The 27,435-nt window shown below is 34.0% G+C and overlaps 1 protein-coding gene across 1 annotated transcript in view; it reads right to left on the bottom strand.

The window, feature by feature from the left end:
* Positions 1-26,130, bottom strand: part of LOC128219541 (uncharacterized) — a 35,711-nt gene extending 9,581 nt beyond the window's left edge. The window contains exons 1-4 of the mRNA XM_052927361.1: positions 21,213-26,130; positions 2,564-2,677; positions 1,865-1,910; positions 1,151-1,217 (exon numbers count right to left, since the gene is read on the bottom strand). Coding sequence (XP_052783321.1) covers positions 1,151-1,217; positions 1,865-1,910; positions 2,564-2,677; positions 21,213-25,423 — 4,438 coding nt within the window. The 5' untranslated portion in view covers positions 25,424-26,130. The remainder of the gene's footprint in view (positions 1-1,150; positions 1,218-1,864; positions 1,911-2,563; positions 2,678-21,212) is intronic.
* Between the last annotated feature and the right edge of the window lie 1,305 nt (positions 26,131-27,435).

The raw sequence follows: 27,435 nt of genomic DNA on the forward strand, positions 1-27,435 counted from the left end.
TAAATGCACTATTTTGTTCATAAAGCATATATAAATTATGAAGTTGATTTTTTTGGTAAATATTAATGGTAAATCATTAAGAAATTAGGAAAATAAAACAACTGAGACCATCTGTTACGCTGTTACCGAACCAGAGCACAAGAGATATTGTACATGGCTTTTTGTAATTAATACAGACTGCTTGATAAATTGATCTCAAAAACAAAACGATTTCTTTCAGGGATGAATTATGGTCCATTAAGTAAACAGGGTTCTGTCTGGTATCAGCTGTATTCTCTCTTGAATATAATATGTGGCAACAGTTAGATGTGGAAAGTTTTCCTTTTATTTCTAATATAAACAGAGTATCATAGTTTTCAATGTTAGAAGTTCCATGGTCATAATTGCAGTGCACTTCATGGGGTCCTCGTGAAATACATTTTTTACTTTATAGATTAACTTGTTTGAAGGTCATAGGAAATAAGCGGTCACAGTCCATTGATTTATAAAACAGATATCGGGATAAATCCGCTACGAGGGCCTCATATAGTTATATCAGAGATAATATAATCCTTATATATCCTTATGACGGGTAAATACAGGGTTGTCTTTAAATAGATATGAGGCAAACATTTGCTTTAAGAAAGATGAGTGAAAAACTGCAAGAGCACTTGAGGAGGATGCCAATGCTCGACTGCTTTTTTCTTTACAGTCGAAAGGGGCATAACTCTACAATATTTTAAGTCACAATTAATGGCCTTCCTACGCATGTGCCCATCGTCTCTAGCAGCACTTTTTCCAAGATTAATGTGAATATCTTTAATGTAATGACTAGGTAAGATACGTGAACTGAGTCCACATAAAAAATAATGGGTCAAGCCATTTCGATAACTTTTAGATCAGGTAATTGATGAAAATTTCATAAAAAAAACAACTATAAAGATGTCTAAACTTCAGCCGTTTAATATTTACAAGCTGGTTTTACGTGTAATAAAAATGTCTTTTGTGTTATGGGCAAGGTTCAAGTTATTTCACGCCAATGACAATGCTATGGACAACGAAACCAAGGCTGTCACATACCTGGTCTTTATTTTTTTGAAAAATGGAGGAGGTTATTGAAGCTTAATTAAACTGGTAAAAGCAACTACAGTACTGATGGATGAAGGCTTACCACACTTGTTACAGCAGGGGGCAAACAGCACGTTAAAGTCGTGCTCGCAGTACTTCCGGCCTTCAAACTGAAATACACATGAGAAACACAATTGAAATGGGGATAGTTGCATCAATAATGTCTGTTATATTATGTAGAATATATTTTCTAGTCAATAACAAGTAATCCTGTTTCATACCATCGAAAAATTATTCTGCATTTCTCCTCAACATGTGCAACAGTGATGGTAAAAAATCAGAGAGGTGGGGAGTGAATGCGATCACTCGCCAATTTTTTTCTTGAATAAACAAGTTGCACAACTTGACAAATATTAAAGCAATCATTATGGGCCTTGCCATACATGTGAGTTTTGCCCCTAGGGACATGTGAACCAAATTTCATTTGAATTTCTTCAGTGTACCAATTTTCATTTGAATATCTTGAATGTTTTTCAAGTTATGGTCAAGTTTCAAGTGTTGGACTTCAATGCCAAAGACAATCACAATTTAAGACCTTGACAATACCTAAACATTTTTAATAAAAAAAAAACCCAACAGACAAGCTAGAAATCAGATATGTTTGAAAAATCCTAAACAGAAAATGCAACCATTCACACTTCATGCATAAATGAAGCATCACAATGTGCTGGGGTTTATCCAGATTGAAAAGGACATTTAATCAATCAGAATGCTAGATGAAATTATTATGAAATTCCAATAGTTGAGTGCACCATACCTCGTAGAAAACACCATCGGGGAACGGCTGGAAACACTGGGCACACCTGAAGTATATCATAGATGTTCATAAAAACAATCCTTACCCTTAGAATTAAGTACATTCCATCTTTTCTAAATTAATTAATACATGTTGCTTCTCTTAAGTAATAATTTGTCATCTTAATTCAATTCAATTTAAACTTGTTTATTTTACAATGATTCTGAAACAAGTTATTATAACATTATATTAATCACTCTCGTTGGCATAATGATATGGGGGAGTGTGGTCTTGTGAAGCCACTTGTCCGGCCTGGTGACCACAAACCAAACTCATCAGGTCGCATAGGTGAGAAATGAATGCACAAACCACTGCTATAGACGGACAACCCATTTGTCATCTTCAGTTTATTTATGCTTACTTTTCCTGTTTAAGAAGTCACCCATGTTCATACAATAATTGTGTTTTTTTAGTTTTAATTTCCTAGGAGGTTCATATCCCCTTTAAATTTGAAAATGTGAATTTTTATAATTATTAAGTTATACTATTTTTTAATTTATAACTCAATATAACCATGAAGGCTAATTAAAAAATGCTACTCCAAAATCTTAATTCAAGAAGTTGTTGACCGCTTCAAATTAATTAAACTTTCATCATAGAACTCAAATATACTATACTTTACTCCAACCATCACCAGGGAAACTGTTGAGCGCTACTCACACAAAACACTGCGGGTGCCAGACCTCTCCGTTGCTATTGACAATCTGCTGGTGCTGTCCAAACCCCTCCCCACAACGATGACAAACACCAAGGCCCCCCATTGACATATCCGCACTGAAATAAACAACAAAACAAAGATTGAACACATGTGATTTCAAACAATTAATTTGATCAAGCTCTGTCACAGGGTTCACAAGTTATTAACATGGATACAAAGAGGCGGGTCCAGAAGTTCACATGCGCCCCACGCATTAGGGCTGCACCTTTGGGCATGCAACCCCCTTCCAAGGAACCCTCAAAATAGGCAGCCTCACATCAATTCTGGCTAATTCTGGTCTTAAATGGTGCATTTTTGTGTAATAAATGCACAATTTCTCTTCCTCTGACACAACAAGTTTCACTTGAACAATACTAAAGGGTGGCACACGCTGGTTGGTACTTAAATTGTAAATCTTGTTTTTGTTTTGTAACAGGACAATAAACAATGCAGTAAATGCAGTATCACATTACAATTAAACTGTACCTCTTGACAGTGTACTAAGTCAAATCAATTAAGATCAATTGAGAAACAATCTTACCAATTGTTCTAGTACTAATGTTTATCTCAAGTTACATAAATGTTATTAGTTTGTACATGACCTTGTTGCATTTTCTTCGGTACAATTTTAACCATGTACTGACATTAATAAACCTGTGAAGTAAAATCTGTTTTCATTCCTTTGATATTTTCTCCCACATGCATAAAAACATGTTTCAACATAACTTTATTACATCTTTTTTTTGTGGTGTATACATAGGTACCAAGCAGCTACATTACTACAACATCAGGGGTGTAGCTTGACGAAAATATATGTGTAGGCCACTTTCTGGGGGAGGGGGGGGGTACATTAGGGCATGCATCCCCAGGATTTCGTTTTAGCTAGGTGGTCGTTGGTGCGTTTTATTGTATATTTCTTTGTTGTTAAAACATTAATGGGAGTAACAATATCAATATGTTTTACCTTAAATAAATGTTTTATGTAATGAACGGCGTCAAAGCGCAGACTACTGGTATGCATTTTTCGATAAATTATATACGTACAATCGTATGGATATGTATTTTAGTGAGAAAGAAAATGCTGGATTTGAAATACCTGGTTTCCGATATATTTATTAAGTTTTTATTGCAGATTTGGCATTTTTATTTTTTTTCCTGAAAATTGTGTAGGCCGCGGCCTATTGGAAGCTACGCCCCTGAACATTATGATAGAGCAAGGCAAACTACAGGGAAAAGCTCATATGGGTAACATCAAATTTAACCAAGATCAAATAAAAAAGTGAACAAGAATTGTGATGTGACAAAACCAGGTTTTTAATGATTGGCAGAAGAGATTCAGTTTCAACTGCTTTCTTTTATTTTTAGAAACAGTGACCTTGACCCTAGGGGGCCAAAAAGCAATCCCTGAAAGCTCTGCATTAACTTGTCCTATATATATACCAAGTTGGTCACACTATGTCAACCCTTACTGAGTTATTCAGTACTAACAATATTTATATTTTTAGCAACAGTGACCTTGACCTAGACCATAACTCTCTAACTTGTATAAAGGATAATATGGAGTTATGTAACCTCATTGTGTGATGGTCCTGAACAACTGTGTGAAGTATTAAGGCAAAAGTCAATTGAAAGAAGGGTGTAGAAGTTATTAATAAATATCCCAACTTGCCCTAAAACTTTAACCTAAGTTCCACAGTCAATCAGGTGCCATAATTTTATAAAGGATAATATGGAGTTATCTAACCTCATTATGTGATGGCCCTGAACAACTTAGTGAAGCATTAAGTCAACTGAAGGAAGGGTATTGGACTTATAAGTGAAAATCCCAACTTGCCCTGAAACTTTAACCAGACGCTGACGTCGACGCTGGGGAAATTGTATCATATATCTATATTACCAGTGGTAAATGTAAGCCTTACTGCGTAGACACTTTCAGTGAAAACTAAGTGATAACTCACTGGGTGTTAAAACCAGGTTACGAGGGTGCTCAATTATTTAGCAATATGTGCATAATTAAACCTGCAACATGCGGTATGAGGACACCCAAGAGAATGACGACACCCAATGGTATGAAGACACCCAAGGGTCATAATAAAGACACCAAAGAGTATGACGACATCAAAGAGTATGACGACATCAAAGGGTATGACAAAACACAAGGGTATGATGACGCACAAGGGTATGACAACATCCAAGAGTATGAAGACACCAAGGGTATGATGACACCAAAGGGTATGAAGACACCTAAGGGCATGATGACACCCAAGGGCATGATGACACCAAAGGGTATGAAGACACTCAAGGGTATGAAGACACCAAAAGGTATGAAGACACCCAAGGATATGATGACATCCAATGGTATGATGACACCCAAGGGTTTAAAGATACCAAAGGGTATGACAATACCTCAACTTTGTTTCCAATCAGAAGAACAAAAAACACTAAAGTCAGGTTTGAATGCCCATACCTATTCAACAGTGATTCCTGCCGGTTCAAACGGCGCCTTTGAAAGAGATTAGACTCTGTAAACTGGTTAAGTGGCTGCAGACTCATCATTGTCAACCATCATACGTTAAGATTATCCAGTACACAACTTAATAAGTACAAGTCATTCACAAATTAATATGCACAAAAGTCACTCGCGACGTATGTAAACAAAATATCAAATTTACCACTTTAAGAAATTCTCATAGATTACAGACAGATTAATGACCACATCCACGACTAGAACCATATCATTTTTTTTTAAATTCCTTTGTTATTGTTAATTGATCTCCCAAGCGGAGCCTAAAGTCAAGAACATTGTCAAAAGATTCTGTCATCTACAGGTCCCTTCCTATTCAGCAAATAGTGGTATAGAATTCATTCCGCGCCCATAGTCCAGAAAATGGTCTTTATATAATACGATATATTGGTTAGAAGTTAATCAGTAGTGCTTATCTTAAATACACAATGCTAACAATACCAATTAATCATATCCTTTAGCTGTTCTTTTCAAAGAATATCGCATATTGAATTCTTAAGTAAATTCTCATTTCTAAGAAAATTAAATTAAAAAAACAAACTTGTCACTAAATCCATTTTAAGCACTGATCGGAGTCTGCTTCTCATTTATAAAAATTCTTGCTGATTTGTAAGCAAATTCAAACACAAAATGTAGTTTAAAATAAATTCGAAAACAAACTTGTCACTTTAAATCACACTCTGATTGGCTGATTTTCTTTTCTGAGAATTCTCACCAACTTTAAAGCGAATTCAAACACAAACTCACACCTCAAAGTAAATTCAAACACAATCTTCTCTAAATCCTATTCAAGCACTTAAGCTGACTTTCAATAGGTGTCACCAACTACAAATGAATCATATCATGCACTCGCCATGCATTTTTATCCGAGAATCTTCACACACCTTTATATTGATTAGTTTTTTATTAACCATATTTTTCTTCATTTAATGAATAATTAAGTCAAAACAATTATGACTCCCACAATGATTATCACTTCCTTTGATTATAACTGCACTTCAATACAAATCAATTTCGTCCCAACTTTCATTTTCATTTTTTATATCCACAATTGAATCGAGTTTCATAACTTAATCATCAGCCGTGTAAAATTTTCCTGTATATGATCTTACAGTACAATTTGATAAGTACCGACTGTATGACCAATTGAATTACGTAATTATATTATGAAACAAATATGGGAGCCCAAAAGTATGTAACTTTCGTTCAAAGCACTTGTAAAATATTTATCGAAATCCACATTTTTCACTGAACACGAAAAATCTTGTATCCTGATAAAATTCACAAAAGGATATGCATATTTAAAGTAATAACCGTAAAAAAATCATACAATTATAGTTTTTCAAAGTCAAACATTGTAAATAGTGTATTGAAAGAATGACAAAACGCAACAAAAGACAGAACAATCGTTGACTGATTACCACATTTGGTGACAGATCTAGGCATAATATAACAATTACTTGAGTCAATTGAAGGGTTTAATCAATAGAAGTACACAAATTGATCACTACATTTAATAAACATTTCAATTACTTCAAACACTATTCTGCTGATTTTGGGATTTCAAAAAAATGATTTGGTTAAACACTATTCTGCTGATTTTGGGATTTCAAAAAAATGATTTGGTTAAGTAATTGATAAGGTTATCTTATACCAATTAGTGGTCAACATTATATTTTGTCCAATGAGAAGGCAATATTTTTCAATGTTTCCTGAACATTTATATCAGTAAATCAGCAGTCAGCCACTGATTTTAATCAGGTGAACCGGTAGATATAAAACATTGGCTGTCGAGATAAATATGTTACGACCATAATACTGACAGGAAAATATTTCAATAAGAACCATAACCATACAATACTCTAAGACCCACGATACTAACCCTGGAATGCGTCCATTTGGAACCATGGGGGCAACAGGGTTTACAGGGGCCATACCAGGATGTGATCCTGTAAAAGGGCCCACCGGAAACTCGGGTATCTGCCCTAACTGTCCTGCAGGGTCGTCGTGATGTAGGCGACGTCGTTGGAACAGATCGCTCTGTGAACGCTCGCTCAATGAGTCCAGTCTCATTGGAGCGTAAGGCTTACGTGGCGTTGAATTTATCGACATTTTTGCTAATAATTAGCACACAAGTATGGCTAATTCAGTAATAGTTCAATAATTTGTATGGTCTGCACAGTTTACATCCAAGGTTATTTTCACATGTATAAATTAAAAAAAAAAAAAAATCAGTGTTTTTCTTCAATGTGAACATGTCATGTTACTTCCTTGATAATTGTGCACATTCACAAATGATATCTTCGTCACTTGACTTACTTCTTGCTGATAAAAACATTCAAACATGATCAAAATCCTGCATTTTTCACCAGATAAGTGTCAATAAATACTGCTGTATGCAAAATTTCTCCTGCTTGGTCACCTTTGAAAACCCATTAAACTCTCGTTTGTCATGACAGTATGACTGAGTAGTTGTAATACTGACCAGTGAATGGTGGTCAGAAAACTGTATAAATTAATACCAGGGTAGGATTGTAAATAAAGAGGATTATAATAAATATACTGTAGATTATATTCATTTTGGATACTAGTTATTTTCACTATTTTTGGGATATTCAAAAATTTAATTTGGGATATTCAAAAATTTAATATTTCACAAATTCAAAACTTCGAAAATTCGTCTTTTAATATGAGCAAAGGACAGACTAACAGTCTTGTCTGTTTTTTTAATCAATGAGCATAATTAAACAATAATTAAGGCCAGAGTAATGAGCCTTGATATACATGATGTGTGTATTGTCTCTGGTAATGTCTGTACCAAGTTTCATTTCACTATCCTGATCTTTTTTTAGCTATATGGCCAACATTAATTTTTTGCACAACACTGCTCACAACGACAACAGCAACACCACAGCTATGACATTATCTCAACTTTTATTCTTTGAATATAAACAATAATTATGTCATAAAAATCAATCATGCACCTCAGGAAAAAATTCGTATCATCAGATTGTCTGTAATCATAATAACTTCCAAAAAACGGTCAATTATATTAAAATGCAAATTAAAGAAACTTTACCAAATTTTAACATTCTACGGTAATAATAGTTTTACAGCTTTGATCACATTTTAAAAGAAAACAAGGTTGTAGATCAATTCACAATAAATACTCAATAGGTTACTGAAAGTGTTATGATAAACAAAATAAACTTGACAATCTAAAAATCCTAAGTTAGAAGATTAAACTGTGTTTTAATGCATGTGAAGAAAGTTACATTATCGTATTCAAAGTCTCTTTTGCTGGCCATGATGTTGTATATTTAGACTGTGGCCTTGTGCTGTTGGGATTCAGAGTACCCAGAGAGAACCCGTTTGTCTGACTTGGTGACTTAATCATCAAAATTCCCAGAATCAAACCAGAGATTCCTTAGTGAAAAGCAGGTGAGCTAACCACTTCTCTGAAAAACCCTTACAAAAGTTGACACTATATCTAGATGATGGTCCAACTCCAGATTTAGAAAACAACCTACAGTTTCAGCCAACGAAATTGCAGAATTATTATTATTAACCAATCAAAGTACTTTAAAGGCTTAATCATTAACATTTTCAACATTCACAGGTGTTTAAACATCCGCCTTCTGTCACTCATCTGTTACACACTCCCTGCATCAGATTTTGCTTAGACAATGAATCAACGAATGAGGTTGTATTATAAGTCAATTAGATTACCTGAAGTTAATTCTTAATGAATAAGAAACGGCTTGTTGGCTACACTCACTCCGCCCATTCTTAATAATTAAGAATTAACTTCATGTCATCTAACTATTATGTAAAGCCTGTTTAAATGTAAATTTATATTAAAGGCAAAGGTCCCTGATGTTATAAGGAATTTCAGAACAGTCTCATGGATGTATTTCACCCATCTTTGAGGCCCTGACAGATTCAACCAGATATCTGTTTATTAATCAATGTATTTCACCCATCTTTGAGGCCCTGACAGATTCAACCAGATACCTGTTTATTAATCAATGTATTTCACCCATCTTTGAGGCCCTGACAGATTCAACCAGATATCTGTTTATTAATCAATGTATTTCACCCATCTTTGAGGCCTTGACAGATTCAACCAGATATCTGTTTATTAATCAATGTATTTCACCCATCTTTGAGGCCCTGACAGATTCAACCAGATACCTGTTTATTAATCAATGTATTTCACCCATCTTTGAGGCCCTGACAGATTCAACCAGATATCTGTTTATTAATCAATGTATTTCACCCATCTTTGAGGCCCTGACAGATTCAACCAGATATCTGTTTATTAATCAATGTATTTCACCCATCTTTGAGGCCCTGACAGATTCAACCAGATACCTGTTTATTAATCAATGTATTTCACCCATCTTTGAGGCCCTGACAGATTCAACCAGATATCTGTTTATTAATCAATGTATTTCACCCATCTTTGAGGCCCTGACAGATTCAACCAAATATCTGTTTATTAATCAATGTATTTCACCCATCTTTGAGGCCCTGACAGATTCAACCAGATACCTGTTTATTAATCAATGTATTTCACCCATCTTTGAGGCCCTGACAGATTCAACCAGATATCTGTTTATTAATCAATGTATTTCACCCATCTTTGAGGCCCTGACAGATTCAACCAGATATCTGTTTATTAATCAATGTATTTCACCCATATTTGAGGCCCTGACAGATTCAACCAGATACCTGTTTATTAATCAATGTATTTCACCAATCATTCACATTTCAGGCCCTCATACATGTAGTTGGTTTATCCAGATATATTTTTATTAATCAATGGTCACCGCTTATTGCCAATAACTTTCAAACAAGTTAACCTGAAATAATTTTTATCAGGGCCTCACAAAGTGTGCTGCAATGTAATGGTCACCAAACTTGTGCATCTAACAGTAAGGACTATGTATACACAGGGTTTTTATTTAACAAAAAAGGAAAGCCCAGCTCTGCAAGTTTTTCAAACAAGTTAATCTGAAATAATATCAGGGCCTCAAAAAGTGTGCTACAATTATAATCATGGACCTTGTGCATCTAACAATGAGAAATATGAACATAAAAGATTGCATTAAAGCTGCACTCTCACAGATTGAACGTTTTGACAACTTTTTTATTTTTTGTCTTGGAACGATCGAGCCATTTTTTGCAAAAATCCATGGAAACAAGTAATATATTAGACTGCTGACGAAAAAATAAATCGCAGATTTTTATATTGCAGTTCAATGGTTTAAGCCATTAAACATTTATTTCGAACGAAAATAAGCAAATTTGCAATCTAATCTTTTGTCAGCAATCTTTTATCATTGGTTTGCAGATATTTACGCAAAAATTTGCTCTTTCCAAGACAAAAAATAAAAATGATGTAAAAACGGTAAATCTGCAAGAGTGCAGCTTTAAACATAGATTAAAAGCCAATCAGTGAGCTTTGCTTTTAATAAAGTTTTTCAAGCAAGTAAATCTGAAATAAATGTTATCAGGGCCTTCTGAATGTGTTGCAATAATGGTCTTGGAACTTGTGCATCTATTATGAACAATAAAAAAATATGTAAACACTGTTTTCATTAAGAAATCCAATCACAGGGAGCTTTGCCTTTAACAAGGTTTAATATTGCCTTTAAATTTACATAATCATTTGATCCTCAATTATATTATAATAACCAAACAGCCCACTATGATATTAGATGTATCTAGCGATAACGAATATAAAGACAAATTTAAACCCCATTGTGCTCAGATGACACTGATAAATGGTCTATATGGGATGATATTATGCAAAATCCATCTCTATTCTAATTTCAATGATAACACAGAATATGATAAACCAATAACACATAACTTTAATGTGATAAAACTTGTACAGAAAAACAGGGTTATGTCATCCCATGAAATTATTTAGACAAAAATTACTATTTTTTAGCACAAAATTAACTTGAAGTTGAACCAATGTCAAATTTCTTTAATGTAATTTTTAAAATGTAAATTGTGGTCCCAGTATCAATTTCATTCATTTTCCTACATTTAAAGTAACGAAATCACAGTATTTGCAAGCCTAATATAAGATCCGGGTTTTCAATATATTTGAAAAATTATACCCATTATGCTATATAATAAACAACAGCCTCTATTGTATCAAGCTTTGATAAATTGTCCACAGGTTAAAGTTTCCTGAGTTTGCGCATTTAAATAATTTGATTGGTTAATTCAAAGTCGATCATCAAATAAATATTGACCAATCACTGAACTGTTGGCTAATTTGACCAAACTAAAGAATAAACCAGTTCTATATAATTTGCTTCAAAAATACATATAATGGACAAAGTAATACAGACTTCAATTTTTCCTGGACCACCTCAATTTTTGCTACATTAGTCCAGAGTGGTCATATTATACAAAAGTATGCTCATTTTGACAGCAGTCCAACTAATTAATAACTGAACTTCACATAACCTGGCTAATACAGGATTTGTTCATGTTACTAACAGGACAATGAACTACTTGAGGAAAAAAAACATCTTTCAAATGTCTGAAGTTCCCTATTGAGTAAGCGTTTGAAAAAATATTTTTCTAAAAGATTTATTCTTAAAGGGTCATTTTAGAGCATAAAATATTGCTTGAATTTAAAAAAAAAAAAAAAAATTTCAAGAATGATAAGTTTCATAATTTAGGTTGCAATACATACTTGTAGGTCAAAGACATGAATTGACTGCTTTATAAAGCTATTCAACTTTTAAAGGGGCTAGACACCAGATGGTCCCGAAATCTGCAAATGCATTCAATATTTCCACAAAACAAGCCTAGAATTGTCAATACGAGCTTTTAAGTATGAGGCCGATAATACATCATTTTACGATATCAATATTATGCAAGCTTTTGACAAGTTTCTTTTTGTCTTGCAATACTATTGTATCATCTGCTGTCATATATATTCAGGTGGGTGTTAGTAGTTTATACTCTGGGTCCCGGCGTGAGCACATTGAAGGGTCCCAGAGTGACAGTTCATTGTCTGTAATAAACCACCGCACACCTATCCTGGGCAGAATCAGTACTAGGTGCCTTCACCTCTGCAAGGAACTGACAACTTCTTTACATGCCAGGGCAGTGGTACAGTGCGAATGGTCGTAGAAAGGATTTCATAACCAATCACAACAGAGGTGACCTGGTCCGCCCGGGAATCGAACCCGGGTTGTCCAATTCAGAGTCCAACGCTCTACCGATTGAGCTTTATCCTTATATATCCTTAGACATGCCTCAGTGATTCCATTCGCTCCATTGGTCAGTTATTTTTACAGTCCAATCAAAACACTTGGATTCTAATCTTAAAATTAAGTTCTTTCTAAGGTGGATATTGAATACAGCCCCTGTGGTGTCTAGTCCCTTTATAAGTATCACAATAACTAGTACCATCTGTCATTAACCCCATGATATATTGCTGAATTTAATGTATATATATATACACTCATATTTTCCCATGTTTTGCTCAGAAACAATATCCTAGTTTGTTTTGTCAGGAATGATCACCAGAAAATGAGGCAAATCTGAAAGAATATCACGATCAAACAGCTGCTAGAAAACTGAGTTACACGGCAATGAAACTGTGATGAAAAACATGCATTATCTTGACTGATAAGCGCAGCCTGATAATAAAAATAGAACAAAAGTACATTTCCTTCTTCCTTTAATCCTACAATGTTATTTAAAATGCAACTTATGGAGATGTTTATAACAAGGACATTTATTCTTAACAATTCCTTTTACACAAACTATAAACTAGCAAATGATAAGTATATAAATCCATTAAAGTAATTTTGCATACAGCAATATTTCAACTTGACAGTCACATCACATTCAATTATATTACAAACCCCTCTGCAAAACACTCTGAATATAAATTGTTCCTTTTTTAAGTTCACCTTTCAAAATATACAAAAATACAGTGGTTTAGTAATGCACAAAAAGCTAATGCAAAAACCTGGTGGTTACATCCAAAAACTTTCACTGACACACAAAAACTACATCAGCTTAATAAACCAGGTAAGCATTCACGTTAATACACCAGTTACCTCATCGCACAACTATAAATAATCTGTACTCTTCATCACATAATTAAACCTCCTTTTCCAACATGAAAAAGATACCTGATTGCTTCAGCAGACAATATTTCACTAAATTAATTGTCAATGCAAGTGTTTATTTTGCAAGCAATTTAAATGATGCAGTATTTTGATTGGTGCATGTATTTTATGTCCTAATGTGCAAAGGAAAATATGATAGCCAAATCCTGTTCCATTTCATAATATCTCACATCTCGAACTTAACATTTTTTAAGCAGTAAAAACTGTCATGTTACGCTCGTTTCATATTCACTATTATCTGCCGCATCTTAATATCATAGCACGTTGTAAAACACCCAAGCATAAAATTTATCAACGTCTTTGGAGTTAACATACTAAAATACTCTTAACCTAATTTTAAAAGCTTTGCGATGCAATCATATAAAATTTCTAATCTTAGGCGAATCGTAACTTTATTTCAGTGGTAGTGTAAATATGAAGTAATCCGATTTTAAAAGATAAATTTCTGATACTATTGATCCACCAGATTATACATTATATATCGGTTTTGATACCACACTTACTGACACAATACATTTTAATGGACAAAAAATAAATCTCCTTCCATGCAGGGGTACATCTTGTCAATTGATGTATAGGCTTTAAAACTTTCTTTGAACGAGATGAAGTGCATATTTATTGCAAATATTTGCTTTGCTATGAGAATCAAGAGGCAGAACAAAAATTCATTTAAAAGAAAATAGTTCTTCAGAAATAAAAAACCCTACAAAATCAGACTTGATCATTCATACAATTATACCCAAACATTTCAGCAGATAGTGTGAGCCTACAGATTTACCAAATGAGATATTTTGCAAACAAACATGAGTTTGACTGGAAACAAGACTGCTTTTTCGACAGCCAAGACATTTACTGGAAGTGGGGAAAAATGTTCTTTTAATACCATTGAGCCCAGCTTCATGACTAACTTGGCTAAACACTCATTATCAGAGTCTCAACTTGATTGCTTGAAAGCAATCTAACAGCCAAAGGCTAGATTCGTTTTACATCTGATTGATGAAGGAGTAACATTGGCTCTGTAGAGTGCTTTTATACTATAGTGACAAACATACTTATGTACAGTCATAATATCTGTTAAGATCCATTTAGGATTCCTCTGTGATGACCAGGGGCTGTATTCAATGAACATTTTAGAATTAAACTTGCCTCTTCGAGGCCAGCAAGCTGGAGATCTTGGGGGTGGCGTGTTACCGACTCTTGAATGGGAATCAAACCTGATACTCTCGGTCTCATAGTCAGATACACTTAACACACTTAGGCCTCTGTTAACAACCAGATCTTCACCACCAATACTAGTCACCGACTCTAAAGTGGGGATCCAACCAGATACCCTCAGTTTCATAGTTGGATATGCTAACCATAAGGCCTCTATTGCCAACCCGACCTTCACCATCATAACTAATCATCAACTCTCAAGTGGGGATCAAACCAGATACCTTCAGTTTCATAAAACATAACGCTAATCTTTATAGGCCTGCTAACAACCAGACCGTCACCACCATTACTAGTCATCGACTCTTCAGTGGGGATCAAACCAGATACCCTCAGTTTTATAGTTGGATATGCTAACATTTTGGTCTCTGTTAACAACCCGACCTTCACTACTGATAGATGAAGCAAAGACATTAAGATTATAATGTCAAACCACAAATTCTCTGATCTATGTTTCTCTTAGCAAATACTATAAATCTGAATGTCAAGCTCATTGTTTGCATAGGAGCCAAGTCCCCACTTGATATGTGGTATTCCTTTATGGAAACAGACAGATCGGTTGGTATTTTTAAAGGCAAACAAACACTAAATTCCTCCAACCTTCTCTCTGAAGCCTCAGATGTGACAATTAGCATGCAGTTTAAAAGAAATGATTTGGCTTTCTTTTCATACCACATTCATTGCCAAACAAAACATGTTTGCGTAAGTATGAATGAATGAATGATTTGTAAATCTTCATTCAGGGTATCACCTGTACAGATTGTGTGCAAAAGTGAAGGCCCCCGACCCTGTCACTTACAAATATCTTAGATCAACGTAACACATTTTTACTACAGACGCAGGAGTCGACATTCTCTGCTGACTTTTTTTCTTGTGACTTTAGTGCAACTTCAGTCAGTATGATTTGTAAACTTGCATAATAATATTTCAGTGTGACTGTCACAGTAATGCGTTTGTTTCTTTCTTAAAAAAGCCTACCTTTTACTGCTTAAAAGGAAATGTATTACGATATATACAGTGTTTTCTTACCATAACAATTAATAAGTCAGACAACCGCACTACGCCTGCCAAATGAACATTAAACATTCATCACCATCTTATTAAAATTCACGGCTGTCATCTGATCTGATCTGACATCAGTTTCCTTCAAGTTGCTATTTGAGGACATCAAGGGGGACAACCCAATATTAAAGCTTGTAATTTGGCAATGATTACTTCCCTTGATAGGTACACTAAAGCTCTGAGTAGATTAAAATAAAAAATTGTATATAATTATATACATCTCTGGTCTTCAACCATGGCAAGTGGATAAATGCTTAGCAAGGATAATTGGTTTCAAAGCAATTCACAAATATATTTTCAAATTTTATATTAATCATTGCGATGTCTGCATGCCTCATAAATGCATGTTTAACATATAAACATACAAGTTTGCAAATACTTATAGTTTAAAAATTGAGTTAAATTTAAATGATTTTAATAAGAAGGGTGGAGTGAGTGAACTGACTTAAATTATAACTTGTCTACACCAGTCTGGTGATGGGGGGAATCATATAATGACATCGTGTTTGTTATAATTAGGTAATGTTAAATTGAACAAAGCGCAGCACTTATTGAAGGTCGATAGGCGATTCCATTTGCTAGAAATGTAATTTATAATCTAAATCATTGTGTGGAACAAAAACATGATGTTATTTATTTGAAAGCTGTGGTTAATGACAATTACTGTCTGTTAAGTGGAATGTTCAATTTAAATATTGTGTCCCGGGACTACTTGAGCATTGCCCCTGTTGTAAATATTTTGTACATTTTTCACCTTAATCTGTTTTCCCTGCAAATGTGCATTTAAATTCACTTCCGATAAGAATCCCTGCATGCAGTCTTGCATTTAAATTCAGTTCCGACAATAATCCCTGCAGTCTTGCATTTAAATTCAGTTCCGATAAGAATCCCTGCAGTCTTGCATTTAAATTCAGTTCTGATAAGAATCCCTGCAGTCTTGCATTTAAATTCACGTCTGATAAGAAACCCTGCAGTCTTGCATTTAAATTCAGTTCCGACAATAATCCCTGCGGTTGTGCATTTAAATTCAGTTCCGATATGAATCCCTGCAGTCGTGCATTTAAATTCAGTTCCAATGCGATTCAAGTTTGAAATACGTACTTAATAGTCTATTAAATAAGTAAGAAATCTATTAAATGAACTAACAAAGTAAGTTAAAGTAATAATGGTAGACTTTGACAATCAGTTTGTTTGCAGATCGATAACACCCGTTGCCATAATTTACCCTGAATGGTTTTGCCTGGATCGTTCAGCTCCAAATCGGAAAAAATAAAATCGTAATTCAAACTTATTATCTGGAAATGGATAGCCCTTGTGATGATTTCAGCATTAAAACTGGCTATAATTGAAGCGATGTGTCCTTAAAGGGTCTATAGTGAGCTTATACTGTATAAAATTATATTATAAAGGAATGTAAGTATCTTTCACATGTACGGTATGCAAGGGCATATGCAATACGGATGCCTTAAACCAGGCTTGCCGATTTAGCGATCATGCAGCATGCCTCAGGGTCAGATTTTTTTATCAACCCCGCATAAAAGTCATGTTAACAATACTTTTTCCTTCAAACCAAAAATTTTATTTAGATGTTTACGTGTTAGTTTTTTTTAGATATTCCACCAAATTGCAGACGCAGAGTTGTTTACTGATACCAACCGCATGATGCGCAGTAATTTGAAGGGAATATGAAAGTTTCCAATTGATGTTGCCATTTTGTGGTTTCAATAAATCTTTTATTAACATTTTTTTTAATGTACATTATTCTGTTTCAGTTCTTCTAAATCATTCTATTAATAATTCAGTATCATATCCATATGACTATCATCCTGAAATGCTGTATAGATGCATGTGAGTCATCTTACCCGAAGTGGGTAAGACAGGCTTAGTTAAAACCCAGAAATGCGTGTCCGTTATGCAAGAATTTCATATACACCTTTTTTTTAATGACCTCGTCCCAATTTCTCAAAAATTCTTAAGCACAACTCACTTTAGTATTTTATTTCATTTAACAAAATTACATAAATATGATACATAAAACAAAAAGTAAGTTTATCTTTAATTTATCTCAAAAATTTCCTTCCAAAACTCTTTAAAACAAGAATATTACACTGTTTATACCAAATCAAAAATAGTGTGCTGAGCTTGATCCTGTAATAAGGGACTTCAGATGTTTTGTGAACTTGGAGCCTGATAAGATACCTGAAACATACAACTCTAATGCAAGAAAACACATAATAATCGGCTTACCTGTCAGACAGTGTAGATTTGCCACTCAGACTTCGCACTAACCTCTCTTTCTCTGTCATAATTGATCTTAACTTTTTGATACTTCACTATTAAAACACTTTTCGAATAAAATCACAAAATGTAATGTTATATGATCCTTTAACGACTTTTACTATAACGCATCTCAATGCAACTTGTAACATCTACATTGATTGTGGAGTCCTCCTAAATGCATGTTCCATGTAGCAATCTTGATGTTAATAGTTTTAAAACACTTTTCGGATAATATCACAAAACGAAATGTAGTGATCCTTAAATGACTTTAATTAACACATCTCACTCAAAACATTAACTTGTATCATCTAAATAGTGATAGCTGAATCTTAAATGTTCCATGTAGCAATCTTAATCAACGTATAGCACAAAACTCCACTAGAAAATCGTAAAATATATTCTGTCATAATTCACAGACTAATATTCCTGGCAAGTGTCCATTATTGATTCACGTAAAAGCCAACTCAATCTAGAGCAATTCCAGAATAAATACAGTTGTTCCGAACAGAAATGTATCCGCAAACATCACATTTTGTCATTCGTCCTTATCTCTGAATCCTATACAAAGAAACTCTTATTTTTTAAGTTGAATTTTATTTTTGTGTTCTGTTCTGTTCAGTATATAATCACTATCATTATGTCTAATTACTTAATTAACACAATCATCATTATATTATGTACCTTTGTTATATTGAAAATATCGTTTCTCTTTTGCAGTAAAATAAGCTAAAATAATGAGTCCCTTTTTATCTTAAAACACTTTCAAGCAATGATATCCAATTGAATATTCCAGTTCCAAAAGAAAAACTGCTAAATTTTGAAAACAAACTGTTTACCAGATTTTTAAAAACAAATTATTCAAACTCACTGCTACAAAGAAGTAATGCAATATGTTTAAGTTCGCTAAATGTTGCCGAAATGTTAAACCTTGCCCTGTGGGCTCCGATGATGAATTTTCAATGATTTTCCAGTTGCCAATTTAAGTCATTACACTTTTTATGCTATTTCCGCTACATTCGGTGCATAAAAATTAATTTCTCATTAAAAAAATCATCCAAGGGTAAATCCAAGGTTTAGTTAAGTCTAGGTTTTAATGATGTTTACTCTTAAAATATGCAGATAAATTATGAGTTTTTCTTTGTAAATTTTTTTAATTCACCGCTTCAATTATTCCAGGGTCACAAATGAAAAAAAAAACACGAAAAATCTAACGATACCAATCATTCAAATGGTGAATAAATAAGCGTATTAAAACACTGCTTAAGCGTTTATTACAAATTGAGATGTATAAACACCACTTTGAAGAAAATATGACAATAATTCCTTTCTTGTTTCAAGTAGTAAAGAGTCCCCTACTTAATAGGGTGACAATAGTAACTGTCTATCAAGATTATCAATTTCCGAAACATTTTCTACTGAAATATGTAGAGTGGTTACGAACAACCATTACATGTACACATAACTGTTATTATAAGTTCATGTATTTCGAATCATACAAAATATTTCGAAGAGAGCAAAAATATCCAGCGGATTTTTAAAGACAGTTTTACTTGTATGACATGTACTTATAACCAACTTATCAGACTCCAGTAAGTAGATCATAAGATATGACATGATCTGATGGCCCATGCAACACATGAATTCAGTCACATACACTAGTAAACGAAATACAGTGCACAAAATACTTGGCTCTTATTGCAGGTACTGATTGAAGCAATGAATTATATGAATAAACATGTAGAAATATATCATTCTAATATGATTTTTTTATAAACTTTCCTACTTTTTTTTCTATGATGAGATTTCTTTCTGCAGCACTTTTCAATTTCAATTCTTTATGATCTCCATTTTAATTATTTAACTTCAAGGTTTTTCCTTCATTTCAATTTAAGCTTGTATATTTTACAGCAATTGCGAAACCGAGTTATTCAAAATTATATTAATCACTCTCGTTGGCACCCTGTTCCGCGAAGAGTGTGTAATCTCAGGGCTTTTTCTACAGTACCCACGGGTCCGACTATCGGACCCATTCCCAAAGCAAAATATAAGATATTTTTCCCAATCTTCAGAAAAAAATCCCAATCCAAAAAAAAAATTTTTTTTTTTTTTTTTAGAAATTCTTTTTACCTGTACAGTACTGGTTCATTTTCAACATCCTAATAAATTATGTAATGTGAAGTTTTTTTTGGTAATTGAACTCAGAAATCATTGATTTTCATCACATTCAGAGATATGAAATATTATCTGTCATGATTTATTGCAATAGATATTTACACCCCAAGGATTGATATTTCAGCCATTGTGGGTCTTTTAAAGGGAAAATAAACAAATATTAAATCATTTCCTAATTCACAGGAGACTAGACAGCTTTTTCTTTTCACTGTAAATTTTCCCAATTTCCGCATTTTCACAACGCAAAATTTCCCAAAATGTCTAGGGTCTTTTTCCCAAAATGGGCAGAAAAAGCCCTGAATCTAGTGTTGTGGGGGAAACCAGAATACCCTGAGGAAACCCACTTGTCTGGCTTGGTGACCACAAACCAAACTCAGAAGATTTGCCTTGTAACATGGCATGCTATTAACATTTCACTTCCTGATGACTGAGAACTATTAGAACCTAAGACAGTTTTGCAAATTTGTAAAACAGATACATTTTTTAAAGGACAAGAATGGTTTGCCGACAGTTTTTTGCACAAAACACACAAATAGCATATTGGACATTATGTTTATACCTAAACCACAAATGACTGCACAATTCCAAGTCCTTAGGGGGGCGAGAATAATCTAGTGGTTAAGGTGTCCACCTCTCAGGCGTGTACCCCTCCTTAAGGATAACTCTCTCATGGTATAGTACTCCAGGTTTCAACCAAGGAAACAGACTTGAGAATGATTTATATCAGCTTATATTAAAGCTGTCTTCAAAATCAAGTTAAAATACAATAGTATAAACAAGACCAAATCAAAGTCAGAATATTGATTTTCTTTAGTATACTAGAAAACCTATCATTTCTTTCTTAAAAACACTCATACAGATATGACTGAGATGTTTATTACTTAAGTACAATTACTTTCCCCTTCAACAATTGTAACATACACTGCACAAATTGCTATAATCGAACCCACAATCCCTCAAACGGGAAATGTACACGCGAGTTAAGCCTTAAGACTCCATCACATAAGTTTTAATAACAGTTATTCGATCGAGTAAGTTAAAGCTTAACTTGATAAATGGTCAGTAAAAATGCCAATAATATAAAATACCTATTTACATGTTCATGAACCCATTATCATGAAATTCCACATATATACATACATAAAGTATATATATATATATAGTACCAAAAACAATGAACTACATTACCCCAACAACCCCTGTAGAATGTCAAGGCCACAGACACTGTCCAACACCGAGGGTACTCTCGTCCTTCGCTGACTGACAAGGTCACCATCAGACATGTCCAGTCTACGCTTTGTGCTGAACCTCGTTCTAGTGATGGCATCTATGTTAGTTTCCGAACTACTTCTGTCTTTACCACTAATTGTACTTGATCCAAACGTAGCAGTGCTATTTTCCAATGAAGTTTGCCTTAGGTCTGAATCAGTGCTCTGTCTGTCAATGTTCATCTTGTTAGGTTTTATTTGGTAGTCTTCTCTGTTGATTTCAAAGGTTTCCCAAGTTTCTTTGGTGAAAAGATTTTCAATGCTTCTCAGTTTCTCCTTTCTGCTTTCGCTGTGTTCAAGAGACTTAATGTTCTTTTCTAATCTCAAAAGGAAATCATCATCAGTGTTCTTTTCATTTGTCCCTCCTTGAGGTCTATTTATAGATATCTCTTTTGTTTCAAGTTCATTTTTTGTCTTGCTCTCTGATTTGTCTTTTGCTTTATCAACAACTGCATAGTCCGGTTCAACAGTCTTTTGAACAAAAATCTGTTCTTTGAATGAACTTTTTTCATTCTGCTGTCTCTCTTCCAGACAAATGGCCTCTACATGTAACTTAGAATTCTGACTTGGTGAATTCTCATCAATTTTACTTTGCTGTTTCACTTCCAGTAACTTCCAATGAATGTCATTAATCTTCTTGTCTCTCTCCTGTGTCACTTCAACATGAGCACCTACACTCATCAGCTTTCTGTCAATCTCAAAATAGTTGGTTTCTGGACTCATTTCACCATCTCTATACTTTGTGGACTCCCAACTCCTTTCATGTTCAGCATCTACTTTTCCGAACATTTCCTCTTCAAGGACTTCTTCCTTAATCCTAGGGAGGTCATGAACAACTACAATAGATTCAACTTTGCTGGTCTCATTTGTCTCTCTAACTGTGTCTTTGTTCTTTTCCCGAAATGAATCAATATTCTCATATACATGATCTTGTTTGTTTTCATTAAAGTTTTGATTCTCATCATATCCATTGCTGGAATCCGCCTTTTCTTCCTTACTTTCAATATCAACTCTATACTTGGTGTTAACAACATTAAAATCAACATCTGTTTCACCCTTGTATACATGAGCTTCTCTTATTTTCACAAACTTTCCTTTCCTTTCTTCTGGCTCTTGCTTTATAACAGTTTTATTCATATCTGCATCCAGCTCACGTTCAAAATTGATTTGTTCAAACTTGTTTAAATCCTCTTGAACACTAAATTCTCCTTCTAGGTTTTCTTTACCCTTATCCTTAACCTCTGCTTCCGTGTTTCCCACCACCATAACGCTATGTTCAAAAACAGTTGACTTAACTATCACACTTTTAGAGGAGTGTGTTACATTCTTTTCTTGGTCATCAGTCATTGTTTGTTTGGAGATACCCACATCTCCGTTGTATTTCTTTAGCCTAACAGATTCCACCCTTTTTACAAGCAGTTTTGGTTCAGTGAACTTCCCATCAACTGCTTTAGATTTTTCCATTTCTTCCTCGGTGTAGTTATTATTCATCAAATCTGTGTCTCGTTTTCTGTATTTCTCTTTAGATTTAACCTCCTGTTCCTTGGCATAACTACTAGACAGTGCATTTGCTTCTTGCTTTGTACTTATTATCACTTCATCTTCTGAACTACTTGTACTTGAAAAACATTCTCCTGATTTCTTGAGATATACAGCTTTCTTAGAGCTGGACTCTTTTAGATCAGGTTTATTTGGAAAAAATTCATCACATCCATCCAGTTGTTCAAGCAAGTTCTGTTCCCCTGACAACTCTATTTTGCTTTCTCCAATATTCTTCTCAAACATATCTTCCAAGTCTGACTCGTTCATTTCATCTTCAGAATCTTGTTCACTTGTATCATCTGAAGATGTTCCTAATGATGAATCTAACAAGTCTTTTGTGTTTTCGTGGTCTTCAACTTCATCTAAATTTGTTTCCAAGATATCACTGTCTCTGTAACTTGCTTTGTATTTTCCTTGAGTGGTTTCTTGTTTCATGGTATCAGTTTTTTCAATAACAAAATCCACTCTTTTTTCAATGATGTTGTCCACACAGATGGTACTATACTTGGTTGGGCTTTGTTCTTTTTCTTGTACTTCAGTTATATCTGTGGCTTCATTACTATCCACGAAACTATCATTTTTAACAGTATCAACTGTACTCTCTCGTTCATTTCCAACAGAATCAATTGTAACAGCTTTGGCTATTTCCATTTCAAACATGTCTTCTAATTTGTTGTCCTGCACTTTGATGCTGTTTTCTTCATCACTACTTGTTTCATCACCAGATGAAAATGAGGGTGAGGTTTCATACAGATCTTCTGCTTTAAGATTGCCCGAATAACTAACATCTACACCAATATTGATAGGTTTCTTGATTGGTTCTTCACTTCTTGGACTTAACATAATGATTTTGTCAAAAGATGTGACAACTTCATCTTCTTCTTTCATTTCAAACATGTCTTCTAATTTGTTGTTCTGCTCTTTGATGCTATTTTCTTCATCACTACTTGTTTCATCACCAGATGAAAATGAGGGTGAGGTTTCATACAGATCTTCTGCTTGAAGATTGCCCGAATAACAAACATCTACACCAGTATTGATAGGTTTCTTGATTAGTTTTTCACTTCTTGGACTTAACATAATGATTTTGTCAAAAGATGCTACAACTTCATCTTCTTCTTTCATATCCTCATTATTTTCTACCTCTTTCTCTTGTTCCTCCCAGTGAGTTCTGTAAGCATCTGATATAATTTTATCTGGTTTGACACAAGGATCTGTTAAAACCAGGACTGCCTTTTTCTGTTCAACGTCATTTTGGTTGTTTTCTGATGTTTTCCAATTAGCTTTGTATGAATCAATTATCAGTTTTTCCTGCTTCATGGTGATCCTCTTAGAATCAGAATTGGACATCAATTTTCTATTTTCAACAATGTTTTGTGTTACCTGTCTATCGTCTACCTGAGTTTTATCATCACTAAGTTCAGCTGTCTTCTTTCCTTCTTCTGCAGTTTCAACTACCACTTTCTTTTCATCATCAATTCCTCCACAAGAACTGATTTTAGTTCCTTTACTTTTGTCATCCACAATTTTTGATGTATTTTCTCCAGTCTTCCAAATAGTTCCCAAAGCAAATGATATAAGGGTTTCCTCTTTTGGGAGAGTTTCAATTGCATCACTTTGTGTGTTATTCTGTCCTATTTCAACATCTTCTGTTGTCCAGTTAGTTTTATATTCCTCACTTATTAGCTTTTCATGTACTTTCTTTTTTGAGTCTGAAATCGGCTCTTCTTTTTGCTGATTGTCAGCTGTTTGCTCCTGCTTTTCCTTTATACGTTCCTCATTTTGAGTTGATGTTTTTGGCACAAGTTGAACATTGATAAAATCAAAATTTTGAAACTCTAATGAATTTTGATGTTCTTCTATCTGCCAGCTGGTTTTGTATGAATCAATAATCCAACTTTCTTGCTTTTTGGCAAATCTTTTACAATCTGAATCAGATCTTGTTTTATAATCTGCTGTTTCTGAACTGGTTTCTGTATATTCTGGTGGCAAATCAAGACTTGTAGCCTCACATGCAACTGTTTGTATCTGTTTTTCTGTGAAGCATTCATCATCATTATGACCTGCCACAGCATATTCCAAATTGTCAAGGCTTGTTTCAATATCAAAATCTTTTGACATATGCCTGTATGTGGATACAATATAAGAGCTACTTACTGTTCTGACATCTTCAACATTCACCTCTTTTTTAACCAGCTTGTGTTCTTCAGTGTCTTCATCTACTTCTTCACCTTCATGCCTAGACTCTTCAGGACCACTGTTGAATTCTGCAGCATTGTCATCAGAAACTTCAGTTTTCTCTTGCAAGCTTTGTAGTCTACTTGCATAAGCGTCACTTTCTGTTCCATTACCAACTGTCACAGTAACTGTTTCTGAATACATGTGTTCAGTTTTGACTTTAGTTTCAGACACTCTTTCAACCTGCTGCACATGAACTGATGATGAAATAAGAACATTCTTTGATTCCAAACACGCAACTGTAACCTCTTGTTTTCCAGACGCTGGATCAACTTCAACTGTTTGTTCAACTTGTGCTTCAATCTCCTTAGTTTTCATATCATTTTCCTCTTTAAAACCAACTTCCTCCATTTTTGTTTAAAGTAAATTTTTAAGCTAGGTATGAATTAAAGCCATTTTGTGTTCATTCTAATTCCCTTGATGGTGCTAGTTGTAAAATGTTTCATCTACAGTTCTGTTTGCGTTGTTTCGTTATGCTTCAAGCAAAATTATTAAATCAATATAAATAGCAGTTTCATCAAAAGATAATTTCCGTAATCACACCACATCATGAATATTAATATATTTTAATTGCCGAGTTGGTATTTATTCATTACACAGATAAATTCAACCATAACGGTGAAATAAATCACTCAGTTTCTCTTTGAATTATGTCTTTTCCGAGCTACGCCACAATACAGTAATGTAAAATTGTTTCAACATTGAATGATCCACATGAGTTACCTAAGTATTCATACAATTTAACACCTTTTATAAATTTTCGGATGTCACACGCCAACAGTAATAATTTTATTATGAGGAAAGCATTTTGACAAGCAAAAATCCAGCGACGTTATTATACCATGTTATAGGCTTTGCCAGTAAAGCAGTTGTCATTTTATCTGTTTATCTAACAGTGTGTAATTACAGACAACTAGTATTTTCCACCGCAACATTTAGTCAATATTTCAGCTCAGCACAGTACCATAAAAACAAACTTTCAAGCACTCTTAACTTTTTCATAACTCCAATATGATTTACAGTAATGTGCAAAAGTAAAATATCCATGCAAAACTTAAATCGAAAGAAGTCATTCATTTAAGGAGATTACAGCACATTTTATCGGGGACTACTTCGCGCTATCATATTTACAGTCCTTTTCATTTAGTTCATGCAAGGTGAAAAACATTAGTATGAAGTTTAAAGCTACATTATGCAAAAAACACATCTGAAATGAATAAAACTTTGATGTTCTCTGACTGTAACATCTGACTATATTAGCATAATTATTTTGAGGGTGTATAAAAATGTGGATAACATTTTTTAAGGCTTTTGAAAAGAGGGCGTTTTTTAGGGGCAAGGGGATTTTCATCAAATATTTTAAGAGGAATACATCGTCACCTTAGTGCAGTAACTCAATATCTGCTTCTATTTCTATATGCAGTTATTGAGTTATTGCACTAAGGTGACGACATGTATATTAAGTTCCTAGCAGAAAGTATTTCGGGGAGGGGTTGTGGGAATACTTTCGGCCTCCAGTGTGTGTCAAAGGGAATGAAGCTTCCTGCCACAGAAGCAAAACTTGCATTTTAAAAGCCCTTTTCAGGGTTCTTCTGACTTCAAGGTTGAAGTAAACTGGAGTGTCATTAATAACAACCAAAAGCAACCAATTAGCATATTTTAATCAATTTATTTTGACCACTGGAGATATCCAAAGCCAAAATTGAATTAAAGAAATTTAAGTAGAAAATCTTTATATAGCTTCGGAACTTTATTAAGTTACAATGGTATCGCACCTGATAGTGTAGTTCATCGCATGAAACAAACCAATCAATGCTAAGCAATTCGTGCACGGTACTTTGTTTACTCAGCTACATGACTGAATGAATAATCATATTAGGCTGTGACGTTAAACTTAATTAATGATCTACGTACAGGGGTTTCAATGGTAAACTCAAAGCCGGTTATAGTTAATGTATTACAAATTAGATATAAAAAATACTACAGTTGCTGTCGCTCCCTTGAAATAAATTTGCTTAATTACAAAATTACACTTAGTTAAATGCATATTCAAAATTGGAATTTGCTTTGAAATGAACTAAGAATGCAAGTGAATGCAAGTTTAAGGTGATTTTAGATAATCCTAATTTCAAAAAAGCAAAAAACAAACAGTACAACAAAAGCTCTTTAGAGCTTTGCAAATAGTATATAATCGTTAGAACAACAAAAGCTGTTTAGAGCTTTGCAAATTATACAACAAACGCTCTAAAGAGCTTTGCAATTAGTATTACCAGTAGTACAATAAAAGCTCTTCAGAGCTTTGCAAATTGACAAGTACAATAAAAGCTCTTCAGAGCTTTGCAAATTGACAGTCATATAGTGTA

Source organism: Mya arenaria, chromosome 15 (assembly GCF_026914265.1).
Source record: "Mya arenaria isolate MELC-2E11 chromosome 15, ASM2691426v1".
NCBI classification, from domain to species: Eukaryota; Metazoa; Mollusca; class Bivalvia; order Myida; family Myidae; genus Mya; species Mya arenaria.